Here is a 19,217-nt window from a genome sequence, read left to right on the forward strand (position 1 = left end):
ATGTGACATGAAATTAAGTTAGGAAAGCAACTAGGCATAACACGGAACTTAAGATCAACGCTACAACCCATGACGTGAGCGAGAAAAAAAAGAACCAAAAGATGGGATAGGACACATGACGGATGTTCGATTCTTTTATTATAGAGTATAGGTATAGATTACTTATAAAAGTGTCGATTTATTATTATTATTATTATTATTATTATTATTATTAATACTATTATTATTAATATCAAAAGGGTCAATTCAAAAGATAAAATTTTGCTAAAAGGAATGGGTCAAGTGGGTTAAACGCATCACATTGATGATTGAGTTATCCATTGGTTTCGGATTTTAAGTTTTTGGTTTCAGTTAACCATTTGGGCTAAAAATTTGGGCTAATTCTTTTTGTTAAATAATACTTAATTGATTATTATACATTTAGGATAAAATATTATGGTTACACTGTTTCTTAAATTATCGTCAATTGCTTTTAATTTTTTAAATTAAAATGAAAATTCATAAATTTTGTTTGTATTTTCGGTTTTGTTACACGCAAAACCTAAGCCAAACCGAAGTTCGGGTGTTTTGTGAAAACATAAATCAAATCGTTGGTTTATGTTTTGGTTCAGTTTACGGATTACTTTTATCGGTTAAATGCACATCTCTAGTTATATCAGTATTGTAATCATAAGTAGTGAATTATTTATTTATTTTTTAAAATAAAATAAAGCGCTCGACCTTTTTGACCCACTACTGATTTCACGCCTCAGGTGGTGGAGCTCGATTTCCTGTACCCGAATGAAGGAATGCAGTGTAGATGGGAGAATGGGTACATGATAACATCTATGGCTGCCACACCTGATCAGGCTGCTTGCGTACTCAGCATCCCGAAACACGAAGTGACAGATGAAACCCAAGAAACTTTGAAAACATCCTACTTTCCAAGTACTCGCATTGAGGTACAATTGTATTATAAACTATCTTTGTAAGTACATATTTTACCTACACCGGTTTTATGTAAATTTTGTAGGAAAAATGGTCGAAGAATCTTTACATTGCGTCCTTATGTTATGGTCCGATCATTTGTTGAAGTGGACGTACGTTGTTAGGCTTATTTTGGTTGCATTTTTTGTATGGGCGGTTAAGTGGCGACTGGCGAGTGTCAATCATTTACCGGTAGAAGCTAGAGAAATGTGTGCCATAAATTAAGAATATGTGGTTTGTAGTCTGGCTCATAACTTAAGTACTCGAAATAATTAATGGGATGGCAAAACTCAAATCGTTCAACTATTCCTAATATGTTTTGTTATTTGTGTTTTGTGATTGTCATTGTTATGTTTGGTTTTATGAGTAAAGCATGCTTTCAATCTGGGCTATGGACTATGGTTTATGATTCTTTCCCGGTTCAAACGAACCGAAACAAAAAGTGATGGCGGTGTTACATCATTGACAAGCTCGGGTGTAATGGGATTTTGTATAATGCAACTTGTGCTGAATTTGTACGCATAAATTAGGTGTAAGATTGGCATGTGATGTGCTAAAAGTAGTCTAATAATTATTAACTAAATTACGCTAATCTAGACACTAAGTAATACTTTAGACTCTCTAAAACTTGACTAAACTACCAACTGGCAAGTGAACCGATCGACTCTAGTAAAGCTAAGTAAGTCCGGATATCGAACCCACGAGACTCTTTAAATTACGTGAATTAACTAATTAGACTCGACTAACTGACACGGCTATTTAATTATTATTATAAGGGGGTTTATTATAATACTATTAATTAAACTAATATTAAAATCTGATTCATAAATTAAACAAGTAAAAACGAAAAGAATATTTTTAAGAGTTTAAATCAGATGACGATGAAAAACCACCTAGGCTAGAATCCCTAAAGTTTTAATTATCAATTATTCGGAAAATACTTGTTATGCAACCGGGATTATAAAATAGTCACTTAAAAGAAAACCCAAATAGGACCCCTGATCCTTCTCAAGAAGACACCTATGGATTTCTTTTAAGTTCTTGAAAACACCAATTTTAATATTAGACTTCCTTATGGTTATCTAATTAATTACGATAGAGTACCTTTATAGCGAACTCCTACCTTACAACATGGAAATCAAGGTAATTTGACGAACTTAATTGACTCGCTAGACAATATTAATTAATCAAACCTAGACGGTCTCCTTACGAAGAACTAAATCTAGCAATCTTAATCAACAAAGATTTAGCAATAACCTATCACCTTACAGCTTTATAGGTTAGCAGCACCTTTTATTCGTTTGACTAATAATATTATTCCTGTGATCTTATTCGAATTCAATCATAAACTAGCCAAAAACACAGAGTAGATGACCTAACAAAATCTTATCATATGAAACAATCACCAAGAATTTTGTGGAATAATAAAACTAGAACAACCAAAACCAAGTACACATACGCATCAATCAAATAAACCAAACAATTTACTGAATCATAAAACCATAACGAAAAGCAAATTCCAAATAAAATAAAACTTTAAACAATGGTTCATCACAAGCCTGGGCCGTCTAATAAGTTTAGCCTAGCATCTTAAAATCAAAGAAACTAAAATAATTAAGTTCAACAATCAAGCTCATAATTAAAATAATAAATTCAAACCAAATAGTGATGATGCTTGGTTGAGTAGGCGTTGAACCAAAACAATCTCCACTCGAACCCATGATGGTCGGGCAAAAGTCGTGTATATTATTATATTAGTTGTTTAATTTTAGTTCAAAAATTATGTGAACTTTGGTACTTCAAGCGTGTTTATGTGTTTCAGGATACTTGACGTTAAGGACGCTTATCGGGATGAATTACGGGCTTGGAACGAAGATGTAGAAGACTCATGATGATTGGCAAGCTTTCTGATGCAAAATGAATGAAGAAAATTCTGCCAGACACCCTTAGCGCGGCGCTAAGGGAGTTTAGAGATACTCTAAAGACTCACATCAGGAACACAGACTTTAGCCTCACCCCTGGACTTTAGCGCCGCGCTAAAGTCCTCGGACGGGAAATTAAAACCTAACACTATTATATTGAGTTTTCAGCCCCCATTCGACCTATCCTTCATTCCTTCAACCAAGTACAAGCCCTAGGACGATTTTCCACCATCCCGAAGCCTCCGGTTCGTCCGTTCATCGCATGCTTTCATTCTCTCATCAGATAAGCGAATCCTTCGTGATGCCGATGTCAGGCTAAACCACTGTATTCACTTTAGGCTAGGGTTTTGTGTAAACTAACTTTGATCAGATTCTATGTTTTGAATGAGTATGAACTTGATTGATTGTTTTTAATCTTGTTTTACATTATGAATTGATTGTTTAAACAGTTTATGATTTTGATTATCAAACTTTGCATCACTTTTCTGGTTGTGTTCATCACATGTAGGGTTAGCTCTTATGTCATTGTTAGTCATTGCTTATAATTGATTTTCATATTTTAAACTGGTAATTGGGTAAACCGGAGTTCAGTTGTGTCAACAATTCGGTTAGGGTATCGTTTGTCCTCACAACCCAACTGTTAGGTTTAGTAATTACTACGCAATTAATCTTTTGAATCTGTGATTAGTCGGTCATCACATTACCTGAACCTGAAGTGAATCGTTTTCTCATTATTGTTTACAAACTTTTCCAAGTAACCGTGTGTTCTTATAATCATCTTTATAAACTGCTTGACATCGATTGTCCGCTTAGAATAATAATTAATAGTAATGAAATTTACTTGCACTTTCCACTGATTCTTGTGGAGATGACTTACTTACCCGTACTAGTTATAGGTATTTACGCTTCATAAACATTTGTTTTTTATTAGAGTACGACATCTACGTCAAATCTTTAAAATCCAAATATGAATCAATTGAGAACAATATTCAATAAAAACTTGACTCAAAATTACTTAAAGTGTCGAAAATATTTATATAATAATATGTATATTTTAGACCACATCAGCATGACTCGGGTGATGTTTAATAAAAGTTTAACTTCAGATTGTATTTCTTTTAAGAGTTTAGCTTATTTTTCTAAAAGTGATTCAAACAAATTAATCTTTTATTTTGATACGAGCTTCTTCCGTTAAAAACTTGGAAGCTTATAGTTTCCTATAAGCTTTTTGGACATGTTTGAGTGTCACATTTCAAACGACACTTTTATTTTGATATGAGCGTCATCACAAGTATAGTTAAAAAGTATTTATTTACCTTTTTTAGAAAGGACATATATGCTCTTTATCTTCTATTACGTAAAAGGGGTGGGAAAATAACCAAAATAGACATGTTTGATCAAAATTTTACCAAAATAGAAATGTATATTTTAGCCTACATCTCTTTAATCATTAGTTTTTTGACCAATAAACAACTGACACGTCACCGAAGCCGGCTAAGCCTTAGCCGCCACTTTATGGGCACGGAATTTTATGAAAAGTAAACGGGTCCCACCTTTAGTCAATAAAAATTCGACAAGTGTCAAATGCGGCTAAACTTAGCCTACATCTATGGTTATTTAGCCGGCATCTTTGACTCTTAGCCGACTTCGGGATACGTGTCTATTTACTTAGTCGGCTCCAAATATTCCTTCTTAGCCGGCTCCAATTCGGCTTGTAGGCTAAGACTTCACTTAGCCGCCTTCTTTTTTTCATTTAGCCGTCTAATTTTAGCCGCCAAAATTTGAATATTTTACCAATCTTACCAACTCTATTAAATATTTATCCGGCTTCACTTAGCCGTCTTCTTAGCCGGTGTAAATTTAGCTCCCAAAATTAATTATTTTTACCTACTCACTTAATTATTTAGCCAGTTTCGCTTAGCCGCCAGTTTTTTTCTCCTAGCCGACATGTTTTAGCCATCAGAAATAAATACATTTACCTACCCAAATTTAATTTTCACCAACCATTTTTATAAAACTATACAATCATATTCACTCCATCTTATAAAACCATCTTCACACTCTCAAACTTCTTTACTTTCTTATCACAATATCCTCATTTTTAAAAAAAATATGTTTGTTAACGTCGTCGTTTATAGTGATGGGAGTTGGCATGTTGTTGATCGGGTTGTTGAATACCTTCCGGTTGATTGCATGAAACGCGTTTTACAGGGAAGTACAAATATTACTTACGTAAAAGTGTTTTTTATATAATCGTTCATTTGAGTTTTAAAAGTGGTTACAAAACCGGTTTTAAAAACCACTTTGCAAACCATAAGATCTATTATTTAATACGGTTTACAGCCTGGTGTAATAACTGCCAAGATATTCACTATTTAAGACGGTTCCTAAACGGTGTTTACTAAATACTTAGAGCATTCTCATCTGGACCCTCATCCCCATCTTTATATATACGCTACAAAACACTACATTTCTCTTTCTTGTTCAATTAAATAATATTACTTTATAACTTTATCATTATATTTTTCTCTCTCCTCTACTCACAACCAATTCAACAAATATTAAAAAATAAATAGGGACAAACAAAGTTTTCCCAAATTTATAAAAAGTCACTACCTTTCCTCTCTCCACCCTATAATTAAACTCAAAACTCCACCTCATATTTTGCAAACTCTTCTCACAACAATATAAGGAATGAGTTGGAAATGCTCTTACAGCATACCTTTAACCGGTGTTTACTACATATTTACAACGACCCTTTAATCGGTGTGATTTTTTAAACTAATAACAAGGGATGGTTTTATGTATGTCGTTTTGTATTTTTATTTATTATTTTATGAACATCCTACACACAAAAGTTGAACACGTCTTTTCGTTTCCGTAAGTAGAAAGCAGAAATAAGGTTTTGATCAGTATTAGGGGCGTTTTGGGATTCCTTATTTTTCCTTACTTATCATATCCTTTAAAATTATGTGAGGAGATTTTGCAAATTATAGGATGATGTTGTGAGTGTAAATTACAGTGTGGAGAGAGAAAATGTAGTGATTTTTGTAAATTCAGGAAAATTTTGTTTGGCCCTATTTATTTTTAATATTTATTGAATTGGTTGTGAGTTGGGGTGAGAGAAAACTATAATGATAAAAATATTAAAAATAGTATTATTTAATTAAACATCATATAGAAATTTAACGTTTTTAGTGTAATTATAGAGATGAGGATGAAAGATAGGTTGAGAATGCTCTTATAACTTATTGAAAAATTAAAAATATATTTGAGATTGTTTAATATGTGAGTAAAAAAGTTCCATTAGTTATAAATCATAAGCCAGTAAAAATAAGGATTATTGGATTTAAATAATCTCACATTTAATGTGTTGGCCAGTAATAATCCCACCTTAGTTATTTTCCTCTAGCAGCTCCGCCTTTTTCATGTTTTTTGTTTTATGATCATCTATTAAAAAAAATTAACGGAGTTAAGTTTTTCATAATGTGGCTAATGACTTGGTCTTTCTATTTTCCTACATGGCTTTTACCCACTTTCCAATAATCCTTCCTTCTCTTTCTCTTTCTCCTTTGACTTTGCTCCAATATCAAACCCCACCAAAAACACATAGATCCGGTGAACCCACCGACAACCGTCGTGACTTTGCTCAATATCAAACCCCACAAAAAACACACAGATCCGGTGAACCCATCCGACAACCGTCGTCACATAATTCAGGTACTATGAAACTATCATTCTCACTCTCATCCTCAAAACAATCAAAACAACCTCAATTAAAACAACCTCAACCTCAAACCCAACAACCGTCATCACCATCCTCGTCTTCTCCGAACAAAGAATTCGTCACAGAATTCGACCCGTCAAAAACCCTAATCAACCGAATTCCAAAACCCATGTAATCACACCAATCGCCAATAACTGGCGACCACATAAAAAATCAAAAACCCTAGATTTACCTGATAAATTTGACGACCCGAATATCCAATTCGAAACCGTCAATACAACAATCGACCCGGTTGACACCAATATCTCATACGCCCTTAATCTCCGTCAAAAACCCAATTCGAACACCAAACCCGGCCCGGGTTCTGAACCGGGTCGGGTCGAATCTGGATTTGATTGATGAAGAAGAAAGAAAGATTGAAATTGGATAAGTTGAAGAGTGAATCTGGGTTTGATTGATGAAGGAGAAAGAAAGATTGAAATTGGAAAGTGGGAAAATAATATAGGAAAATAAAAGCCTTGTAGGAAAATAAAAATATAGGTAAAAGCCATGTAGGAAAATAAAAATGCAAAATCATTAGCCACATCAACAAAAACTTAACCCCATTAATTTTTTTAACGGGGATCATAAAACAAAAAAATGGAAAAGGTGGGACTGCCAGAGAAAAATAACTGAGGTGGATTATTTAAATCCAGTAATCCTAAAAATATAAAAATAAAGAATCCCAAAACTCCTAAATAGAAATTTAAAGTTTACCGAAATCTTATAAATATAAAAACCGAAGGTTTTATTTCCCTGTGAATACAAAAGAGGGTTACATATTGTGTGCTTAAACCCTAAGCCAGAGGTACATAATCCACTTTTTATTTAGTTTTGCTTGCTCATGATGAATTTAATTCTACAATTGTGAATTCGTTTCAATTAGTCATGTGTTGTAATCTTCACATCAAAATTGTTATTATTAAGCATGCATATAGTAGGAACATTAGGAGGGTTTAAGTGGACCATATTTATAGTGTTTGTTTTGGTTTTGCATTCTGCCTTGCAGCATTATGGACTACGAAAACCTTTCGGATATCATTAGCAACCTTCCTCATAACATAATAGAAAGTATTCTAAGTCTAATGCCGGTCCGAGATGCAGTCAGAACATGCATCTTGTCAAAGAAATGGCGGTATAGCTGGCGGAGCATGCCTAAACTTGCATTTACAAACCAGTTGGTCAAAGTTTCATCTAGTTCTCGTCGCAAGCAGTTGAACTGTAAGATTGCCAATGCCATCTTCCATGTTTTGTTATTACATGACGGTCCGGAAATACTAGAGTTTAACAGTTCGGTTGGTCATATTAATGTGGAATCTGAGTTTGTCAACATAATGAGTTATCTTGCTAAGGCGAATAGACTGAAAGAACTGATCTTTTGTAATGATGATAGATCCTACAAGCTTCCCGTTTCTTTCTTTTTGTTGCTAGGACTAGAACGTATAGATCTCCAAAACTGTACCTTTGAAACACCATTGACGTATAACGCATTTACTCGGCTGAAAAGCGTCACTTTTAGGAATGTTGAAGCGTCTTCTAAAATGCTTCAACGGTTCCTCTCCAAGTGCCCGCTGCTTGAGTATCTCTATTTGGTAAGCATCCTTTATGAAGTTCCTTCATTTAATGTTATTATACATAAAGATATTTAAATGCAGGGACACCATGGGCGTTTAGAATTTGACGTTGCAGTAGGAGGAGACAAGTTTACACTTGTTGATCTTTTATGGTGCGTGCCTTTGATTCGGTCATTGGTTATCTCAAGCTACTATATAAAGGTAAAGTTTAAGATAAAAGATTAGTTACGCTTAACGTGGGAGTATCGGGTTTGCTAATTTTGACTTTTGTATTTGGTTAAAGGACTTGTCTGCACATGGCATGCCACATAAGCTTCCAACTTCAGTCGTCCGTCTCAAGAATCTGACGTTGGTTGTGCATTTGATGAAACACAATGAGATTTCTTCTGCTCTTTGTGTCATCAGCATTTCCCCTATGTTGGAGAAAATTAAGTTTATGGTAAATAGTTATATTATCTATACTATATATAAACCATGAGTTAGGGACCTCTTAAATTTTAAGAGGTACCAAACTCATTGCTTTATATACAACGCATAATATAACAACCCTGATTTTAGGACCTAATTTTTTTTCTAACACATCAACTTGTTCGGGCTTTTGAGGTGAGCAAAGTTTTCTAACAGAAAATAATCACAAGGATTATTTTAATATATAAGTCAAAGTAATTGTACTAATCACGTACTAAACCATAAACGAACACATACGACACATGAGAAGTCAATAAACCATTCTAGTTAACAAGCGAAGTAATAACGCAACACCATAAGGTGAATATATATTGAATGAAATATAATATTAAGATAGAGTACGTGGTTGTGGCATCTTAATACAACATTAAAGATTAAAGACTCGTTAGTTACATGCGATCGATGACCACTTATGAGGAAAAATATTATAATAAGTGTTATTATTAGTGTTTTCATTTGTTACGTGATAGTATAAATGGTAGTGACATGCGATATGATTCCGGATTAAGAACGCAGTACAAGCCGCACCAGCTCGTGAAGCCGATTATGTGAATATACATATATAAACGTGATATATGTGCTTATTAATAAATGCATGAAATATATTATGTGTAATTAGGTGAATAAAATTTTGAAGCCCGCAAACTAGTTTGGTTGCGTGGTATGCCTATACCCGCATGTGACAACAACTAAATAATAAATATATGAGCATGTATTTATTTATTATCGAATAATAGTTATTACCGAATGGTTACTTTAGTTAAACAATAGTAGTAAATTACAAAACTCGAAGACGAAACATCTACACTTAACGCGCCAGCCCTTGAGATATTATTATTAGGATGACTAAAATATTACATGAACACTTAACTTTAGTTCAGATTATAAGTATTAATATATATATCATTAATAATCATAACGAAGAAGATTACATAAACCACTAACTTGAGAACGGAGCGTTAGACGACTGAACATGTTTGTACACAGTATCTAAACCGACAATCTTCTAGAAACTTGTATAATATAATCTGATATTAAATCAAATTTATATATATATATATATAATCAAAAGACAAAACTAATTAAACTAAAATATTATGATAATTATTTTGATTGGTGTTTGGAGTATCGAGAGCAGAGCATGCATCCAATTAAAGGACCTGTTCACCTTGAAATCCAACAACATGCAGGTGACCTTAAATCCATCCAGGTTCAACCAAATTTCAAACCTATTTGATTATAACAAAACATTTTCTTCAATCTTCTCTTGTCTCCCTCCATACCCGATTCTAGTCTCCTCCATCTTCACAATTACAACAACTTAACAAACACTCCAGTCAAAACCTGAGCAGAAACGGTTGTGGTGACCGCGGATGAACCGCTAGGGTTCCGTCGCCGGGCATTGTATTAACGGAGACGAGAAGTGGTTATGGTTTTATGAGGTAGTAACCGGCTATACACCAGCTGTGAGGCTCACCTAAGCTTCTCCAATGACCTGGTGCACAACTCTCGCGACACACCCTTTTCCGGCTAGCTAAAACTATTTCTGGCAGAGGTCTTCTGGCGATTCTCGCTTTTCCAGTGAACTGACGACGAGGAACCAGAATATTGTCTTGTAGCGACCCCGGCGGCTACGGGTTACCGGACCAAAAAGCCTGGGATTGTTTCAATCGTGGCCAACAAAAGTCAACAGGAGCTACCGAGCCTAACTAACACGAGTGAGGTACAGAAAGGAACATTCATATTTCGATTAATTTGGAACTTGACTACCCCGTTGATAACGTTGCGTGCCCGGTTGAGCTCTTGTTAAAATAAACCAATTATAATATAAAACCGACAAACTATAAAGCACATGATGTTCGTAGACTAATAAGCCGAGTCGTTTTCTTAGCTTGAATAAAACCGGATATTTGATTAGCTTAATTAATTTGAACGTCTGATTAGTTTGGCTAAATAGAAGGCATGATTAGTTTGATTAACTTGAATATTTGATAATTTGCTAAAATCGGATACTTAGTGACTTTAATAGTACCATAACCTATATTTGTTTATTTGAACACTAAGTTAAAGATTAATTATTATAAGTTAAACCGCACATGACTATTTTATTTATATAAGTTTGTACAAGTATGTTATGTATGAGATTATGTGCTAGTGTTGAATAATAATAAGTTGTGATGCTCGGTGTCCAGTGAATATCAAATGGGCCAACGGTTAGAAGCATATAGTTAGCATTTAACTACAAACCGATGAGTTGTGAACTCGAGTGTGGCCCCTTTCGTTGACATAACGAACCGATAACGTTAACCATACACATACACGATTCGGGACTTTTTAAATTATTATAATATTAACGGACCATTACATTTATTAATACAACTAATTGTGTGTTGTAAATTTGCGTACATGCTAAACGCGTTATTATTAATGATAGATGAAATATGACTTGTTGTTATCACCGTCACAACCCAACTATTTTATTTATGTTACCTGATTTAATATTACTCGTTATTATTGTTAACACTAATGACGTAAATGTTAAATATAAAACTTAAGTAGCTTATAAGAGTAGGATAGAAGTGTTGTAAACTTGTTGTATAAAAGCAATAAAGGTAATTCGGTTTTACAACGCCATTTCGGTTAAACCAACAAACTTATATATTACCAATCGAATTTGTTACAATATTACTTTAAATAATATTAATACATAAAAATATTATTACAGAGAATTATAATCAGAAAAGCGACACGGGGTTTTATAAAATATAAAAACAAAAACCGTTCATAATGATTCAGTAAGATGGTTACTAAATAACTTATATTTTAATTACTTTGGTAACAATTGATTAGGTTTCTATACTTAATTAAACTCTTGCGTTTTGCCACTTAAACGAAGTACGTGGACCAAAACCGTGCATTTGAAACTTGCTGGAACTTCCGGAACTGAAACATATCTATTTTTGCGTAATATATGTTTAATGTAAATGTGAAGTCATAATACAAAGTATTTTGGTCTATGTAAACATAGTTACGGGTCGTTACGTCTAAAACTGACAATACCAATGATAACTGACATTGTCATGCATTTATAAAACTAGGTTAAGTTTTTCATTATATATAGGTGTGTATATATATATATAATCATTAGGATCACTAACGTTAATGAAGTAGAGTAACTTATGCTAGTTCGATATCTGAAACTTGACGGAGACCCGAACTTACTAAAATAGTAACTTTTCGAAACACGTCAAAGTTACATATTATGATGCTTACTTGTTGTACATGAAATATATGATATAACATATGATACTAATTCTATAATCATACATATGTAAGAGCTTTCTTGAAAAGGAAACTTTATTTGTTTAGAACGTAATACGTTGGTGAACACTTCGGTTGACTGATACCTAATACTAGGAGAGGGTAATAGAACCTATATTAGTTAAAATGAAGTGTATATCTAATAATAAATTAACATGGGAAATCCAACTTAAAATCCAAACAACAGACAATAGGTTGTAACATTTAACATACCGGAAGAGATCAATCGGACGGCAACACCAATAACAAATATTACATTGTTGTCAAATCACTTACGGGTATATACATTCTAGGCATTTTTGGTGGTATCTAGCATAGTTGCAAGCTCACAGGTCGTCGCTCACTTACACGAATTGCATACGGACTGAGGTGAGTTTCGTGCTGCCCTTTTTACTTAAACTTTTTGGGCTGGATACATGCTGGTTTTACTTATGGTGTGATATTTATCAAGAGGTGTTTTACTGCTAAATTCTGTCCCAACTTTTACACAATCATTAGCCCGAGGGAATGGGCCGGAGGCTTATATGGGTAGTACTATTTGGGAGACCCCCACACACAGTGACCCTATGTTGGGTAAACCACACTGAGATCTGCGGATCGTTGCGGCATATAACCTACGTGTTTGATTATCGCTATTAGCAGAGTGATAGTCCGGGACGATTTAACTTCTAGTATGAGTTGGGGATGCTTATGCTAGTTGCAGGTTTGATTGTGGACTTGATTGATGTGCACCATGCTTTATACTTACATACACGCAAAGTTGCGCGCTTTTATAAATGAACTGTTTCATGTGTATGTGAGCTAAACTCACGAACTCACCAACTTTTTAGTTGACACTTTTTAGCATGTATTCAGGTACCTTGTGGATAGTGATTTGGATTAGCATTGTAATGAGCATGACTAAAGATAGAGGCATAAGTCGAACAAGAACAAAGAAGATTAGATGCCAATGAGATTAGTAGAACCCAACAAGGATTGCAGCAGTGTCAGAGAAGAGAAGAGATAGTTGTGTAGTTACACCTTGCCATAAAACACTTAGTACAAATATTGTAACCTATCTTTATCAATAATATTCCGCTGCTTACACATGGTACCAATTTGTCCATAAAACTCCTAGGCCCCCATGGCAGGGTGTGACACATAATGCATCAAAAATTTAGAAATTTGGGGTAATTTAGTCTTTACTCACAAGTATTATACTTACAATTTTGGTCCCTCAACTTCACTACCTTTTTTGTAAAGTTTAATACCTTGCACATACCTTGCACCCGCAGGGAATTGAAGCCAAGAATACCCCGGCAACAAAGTAACTATAAGACGGACGCGGGTACAGTGTTAAGGCAAAACCCTTCACATACCTTGCACCCGCAGGGAATTGAAGCCAAGAATACCCCGGCAACAAAGTAACTATAAGACGGGTGCGGGTGCAGTGTTAAGGCAAAACCCTTCACATACCTAGCACCCGCAGGGAATTGATGCCAGGGGCACCTTGAAAGTAAAGTAACCGTAAGACGAGCGCGGGTACAGTGTTCAGGCAAAACCCTTCACGTACCTAGCGCTCCGCAGGGAATTGAAACCAAGAAGGATCTTCTGGGCAATGCTTGCGGAAACGGAAATAACATCCCCGCATAGCGGGAACGTCGAGAACTACATTGTTTGAGGCTCCAGGATGGAATTGGTGGTTTAAACATAATTGATCACTATGTTCAAAACCACTAAAACCTCAAGGAGAATCCACACAAGTGAGACTCAACGCTCCTGACTTGCGAGAAGGTTACATACCTACCCGCATCATACCCAAAGATCAAGCAAAAAAATCGGGAATTTTTGCAAGTGACATTAGGAAACCCGCGGGAAGAATCCCCACGGAGAACCTTAAAACTAAACCCTTTTCAAAACCCCTTGCTTAAAGTCCAAAAGTTCACCTCACTTTATTAAACATTCGTGAGAAGAACATTGGACTGGGGGGACTTGAAGAGGTAGGTCCCAGCAGAGACCAGTTGGTCCCGCAAGACTCACCTTGAACAGGGACGTCTGCGCAAAGGCCATCTGCTCCCGCAGGACACACCATGCTCATAGAATCTTACGCGCAGTACGCAAGCTGTACACGCAGGGAAAGCCTCCCAATGGTGAAGTACCCCGCCTGTTCCCGCAGTTGCGGATACAAGCCATCAGGGAAGGCTACCCGCAGACAGCAGGGCTACACGCACAAGACACTAGCTACTTCAGCAGTCACGTGAAGGAATGAGCAAGGCGGGAACAATCCCGCCCAAATGAGCCAGTCTGATTCTGAAAGATCTTTTGTACCATACCTACCAAGGTATGGATAGGACAGACGATCTGACCAGAACAGCCCATGAGCCAATCACAGGGTGACAGCTCACCGACAACAGTGCGAGGAGGAGCACCCTCTAGTACTGTTTGTCACTATTAGCCGCTGCCTACTCACCAACCCTTACTGTGGAGCATGCGCAGCCTACAGTTGGTGGAATAGTGTTACTGTCGGCCGTAACCTATTCACCAACCAGCATGGCCTGCGTACAATCCACAGTCAGTAGGACGTGCATAGTCTACAGTTGGTGGAATAGTGCAGCCGACTTTGTTACTGTTGGCCGTAACCTACCCACCAACCAGTATGGCCTGTGCGTAATCCACTGTTGGTTGAACAGGAATACTATTCAGCCGGCTGTACCTTCTAGAAAACCTACCTTCGGCTATAAATACTCCAACATCTTGGAATGGTAAGATCATCTGCTATCCAGTTATCTAGCAATCTCTTAATATACACTTATATTCAGAGCAACCTAGTCTGATTCTCACGCCGGAGGGTGGTCACAAGGAGGAACCCCCCCCTTCTCAGTGACGAGCTTACGGTGTTTGTTTTGCAGGTCTCCTGAAGAACAGCCTTCTCAGCTAGACCTCATTCGTGGGAAACATTACTTAACCCCCAGATTATCTATAATCTGTACTGGGTCACTTAGTGTTTCTTCAGTTAATGTGATATGTTCTATTTAAATTAGATACCGTGTTTCAGTGAAGATTGTTTTACTTTATTTTCTGATACCGAATTTTTGTTGCGACTTCATGTACTTTGTAGAAGCATGATGATTGAGTTGTTGGATTTATTACTACCAAATGGCTTTAACTTTTGCTTTAATAACTAGTGTATGTTTCATACTTTAACTTTGTATTGTTTGGATTGACCCGTACACACTTTTTGTCCATTTTTAAAATTGTTTCTATAAATAATCATACATGTGCTAGATATGGCTGCAAAAGCTATATTGTTAAGTAACAAGTGTAACCTTTTTTTTTTTTGAATAAATTAATTTAGGCTTTTGTATTCGTTAAAAACGCATTTCTATCCGTTTTATTACCATAATATGTATAATTTATTTAAAATGTTTACAATTGTCACTTGTGTACGTAGCTTGCCCATGTAACATCTTTGCGTATGTTACTCCATGAGATTGTAGACGTGTTAAATTTCAAATCAAATTTGTAAATTTAAATTTTAAATAAACCAACTTTTAAATAAGTAGTGTACAAAACATTGTTCCAAATACAAACTTGTTTATGCATAGTTGTGTGATCTGAGTAAGATATATTTTACATTAAAGTCTTGGATTAAAACGTGCTACAAGAGTAAAGAAATAATCACATTTTTATCTACTATCAATCACAATAATTCAAATTACAAGATTATGCCATATTATCCTTACAATTTGGAAAATCAACACTTTAATGAGACAAGTTTACAAAAGCAACATCTTGATGTGTCGCCTGTAAAATCTTATCTAATAGCAATAACGCCTATTCGAATGTTGTCTTTTAATCGCCTAAGTAAGTATGTAACAATTACATTCACTATGATTAATAGCACTAAGCTACACACCACACATGCTATATATAGCTTAGACAGGATAATGAGTCCTTTTGAGTACTTAAAAGTAACAAGAGTATGGGTCACAATATATAATAACCCTAAAATCAACCCATGTAACACTCTTGATCCAAAATGACATGCTAACAGATTTTGATCATAAAACCAATCACTAATTCACTATGGTCCATTAGATTTTGCTTTCCATCTTCAACCTACGGTTCATAATATATGAATTAGATGAAATGTCTATGTCTTCACTTATTTCACCATTTCTTTGTAATTTAATCTTATTTTTTGTTGCATCTATATATATAATATATCAGATGGTAAATGAGTTTAGCCGAAACACGTTGAGCTCGGGCTAGGAGTTAAGCAAGTCAACTTGGTTAAGCTCGTTTATCTTAACGAGCTGAAATATTGAGCTCGAGTTTAACTAATAAGAACTTCGAGTTAACTCGTTTATTTTCAAATTTTATTAACTTCTATATTTTTATACGAATTGATATGGAAAAAACAATATTTTTAGCATCCAAATAATGCAGAATTTACAATCTAAAGAAATTAGAACTTATACTTTATATATGTTAAAATATGAGTTAATACTTTTTATATATTAAAATTTGTGCTTAATTTAAACGGACCAATGAGCAAGCTAACGACTGAGCTCACCTTGGCTCGGATCCTTTACAAACGAGCCAACTAATGAACGAGCCTTAAAAGCGTGAATTATTTGAAAGTAAGGATGAGCTCGGTACCATACCGACAACACCGACCCCAACTATTTTAAAAACTTGCTACTGGTATTGAAAATGCTCGGTTCGGTACCGGTAGCGTAAGCAAAAATTCAGTAGCTATCCTGAATTTCTCAATCCCGATTTTCTTAAAAACTTGGTACCATCAAACCCGGTTGAACCAAGTGTGACATCTTTTTTTTTTGAACGGTCCAAGCGTGACATCTAGATATCTGTATTTCAAATTCTAAAACCAACAACAACAATAATAATAATAATAATAATAATTTAAATATGACGGTGTAATTACAATTACAAAATGCCAATATTCAAAGTTAAAAACACAAAACAAGAGCCAAATGTGTAGAGCCCACGAAAACGGCAATACAACCGTTGGCCACAGCTGTTGGGCACTCCAGTCCAGCCCCCACATAAAACAACCTGTCAACGGGCAGTTCGGTCACCCCCTGCCCTATATTAACCCCCACATTCACAACCAACTCCACATTCTCATAAACATCTCCTTTACTTACTCCATTAATATAATATATTATTATTATTATTATTGTAGCAATGGAGTCAATGAAGATGAAGCTTTTCGCCGCCGTGGTTGTTATGTTGATGGCCGTCACTAATGTGGCAGCTCTAGAAGCTCCGGCCGCCGCACCTGGCCCCGCCTCCGCCGCCGCCGGTGTCTTTGTTCCTACCGTTGTGGCATCCGTCGTCGCTATTTCGTTGGGCTTCTTATTTTAAATTGATATGTTGTTGTGACACATTTTTTTATGTGAATTTATTCTTTGTTGATGTATTTATTATATAAATTTATATTTGTAAGTTTATTTTGATTTCTTTGTGATGGTGATTTCCGGGTTATAATATTCATGATTTCAAATTTATTGATTGATGTTGTGTGACTAACTCTAAATTTTAGCATTATGAATTTTGTAAGTTAAAACTTAAAATGTTATTGAAAATGTGACAAGAAAAGTAATAAAAGATCATAAATGTTACAATATAGAAAATTATAATTTTATAAGTTTAATACTTTATAAATTTACATAGACTTGCAAAGTGTATCTTATTATATAGATGTTTAAAACTCGATTATCAAAAGTTGAATTTTAACTCATAAGCTAATCAAGTAGGTTAACAAACATATGGTATACAGAATATGAAAACTCGATTATCAAAAATAAAGTTTTTGTTTTCATATTTTTAAAGTTTTGTGTTCGGAGGCATTATCGCTTGCATAAAAATATTATTTTCAGATATGTGTCGTGCTCGGCTGATCATGTGAAAGTTTTATGTGATCGCATTTAGAGCCGGATGCAATTGCTGGTATTAAGGTCAGATGATACTGGACAACTGGAGAATGTTTTTAATCTTGTCTATTATGTTTAATATATGAATAATGGCCAGAATCGACACACGCATTTTAAATTATGTAAACCATTATGGATCTAATAATAATCTTATTGTTTATTTACGTTTTTAACATAATTTTTATATATAAAATTGGTACATATGCTGCATCCTTTTGGTGCATTGATAATTGATTAAAACCTTTTTCACCATTCCTTGAATGTGTGTAGTTTATTGGCCGTTGAATTAGTGAACGAAAACATACAATCAAAGGAAGATACTTGTTGTCCACCACATGATGGTACATTATGATTGTGTATAGTTGGAAATGGGAGGGCCACATTTGTTGACATCATTGCTTAGCTTTACAAACAATAAACAATATTTTTATTTCAAACTAAGGTTGGTTGTCGTGAAGAAAAGTTTACAAGTTAGTTAAAACGTCATGTCACTGTCACGTAATTAACATGTTATAACTAATCCACCTATTAACAAGTGCATTGTGGTTTAACTAAATATTAGGAAAAGAACAGCAAAGTGATGGGTTGTTAACAGGTTAACCCCACTTAACTTGAGCCCTTTTGGGCATTAACGCAAAGGAGGTTGCATAATACAGATTCATAACTTAATTTGGCACATATAGATAAAAAAAAATGCTTGGTGTCACAAACTTTTAAATAACTAGCTATTTTGAATTTTTAGGTAATTTATTTGAATGGTAAACCAATATTTTGTGATGGTCTAGTGGTGTTTGTTGTATTAGTTAATTAAGTTTGAAGAGAGTTTGACACTTAAGTTCAAGTCCTCTTATCTTCAATTTCTCTTAATTTTTTGCCAATCCTTTTTTGTTAATTATAATGCATATTTTCTTTTTAACGGCAAATTATATGGTAATATTGGTTGTTGCTTGTATTTATAAGTGCACCCTTCTTTATTTGTTTTTTTTTTGTTTTTTTTAAGTTTATGCTAATAAGATGTGATATTTAATGTATACAGTATGATTTAGTTTCTGTATTGTTGATACCGATCGAATTTGTGTCGGTTCATAGCCGAAACACACATATATTTTTATTTGGTTCGCTGCAGGTTTTGTTAGTGAAATTTTTTGGTATAGTTTCGATGTTGTAACCTAATACCGACCAAATTTATGTTAGTTCGCCACTGCAACACAGTTTTTTTTTAGTTTGTTAATTTGTTATATCTGGACGTTGACAGTTTTAT

The 19,217-nt window shown here is 34.7% G+C and overlaps 1 protein-coding gene across 1 annotated transcript; it reads left to right on the forward strand.

Annotated features, from left to right (window-relative positions):
- The first annotated feature begins 7,739 nt into the window (after window positions 1-7,739).
- LOC143554068 (F-box/FBD/LRR-repeat protein At1g13570-like) lies at window positions 7,740-17,387 on the forward strand. The gene is made up of 5 exons (XM_077043924.1): window positions 7,740-8,246; window positions 8,310-8,429; window positions 8,512-8,667; window positions 9,823-9,886; window positions 17,206-17,387. The coding sequence occupies exons 1-5, from the start codon at window positions 7,740-7,742 to the stop codon at window positions 17,385-17,387; spliced, it is 1,029 nt and encodes a 342-aa protein (XP_076900039.1).
- Window positions 17,388-19,217: the final 1,830 nt, after the last annotated feature.

The sequence above is a fragment of the Bidens hawaiensis genome, unplaced genomic scaffold, assembly GCF_021521415.1.
Source record: "Bidens hawaiensis isolate Kalapana, Puna unplaced genomic scaffold, B.hawaiensis_p1.1 tig00017490_1, whole genome shotgun sequence".
NCBI classification, from domain to species: domain Eukaryota; kingdom Viridiplantae; phylum Streptophyta; class Magnoliopsida; order Asterales; family Asteraceae; genus Bidens; species Bidens hawaiensis.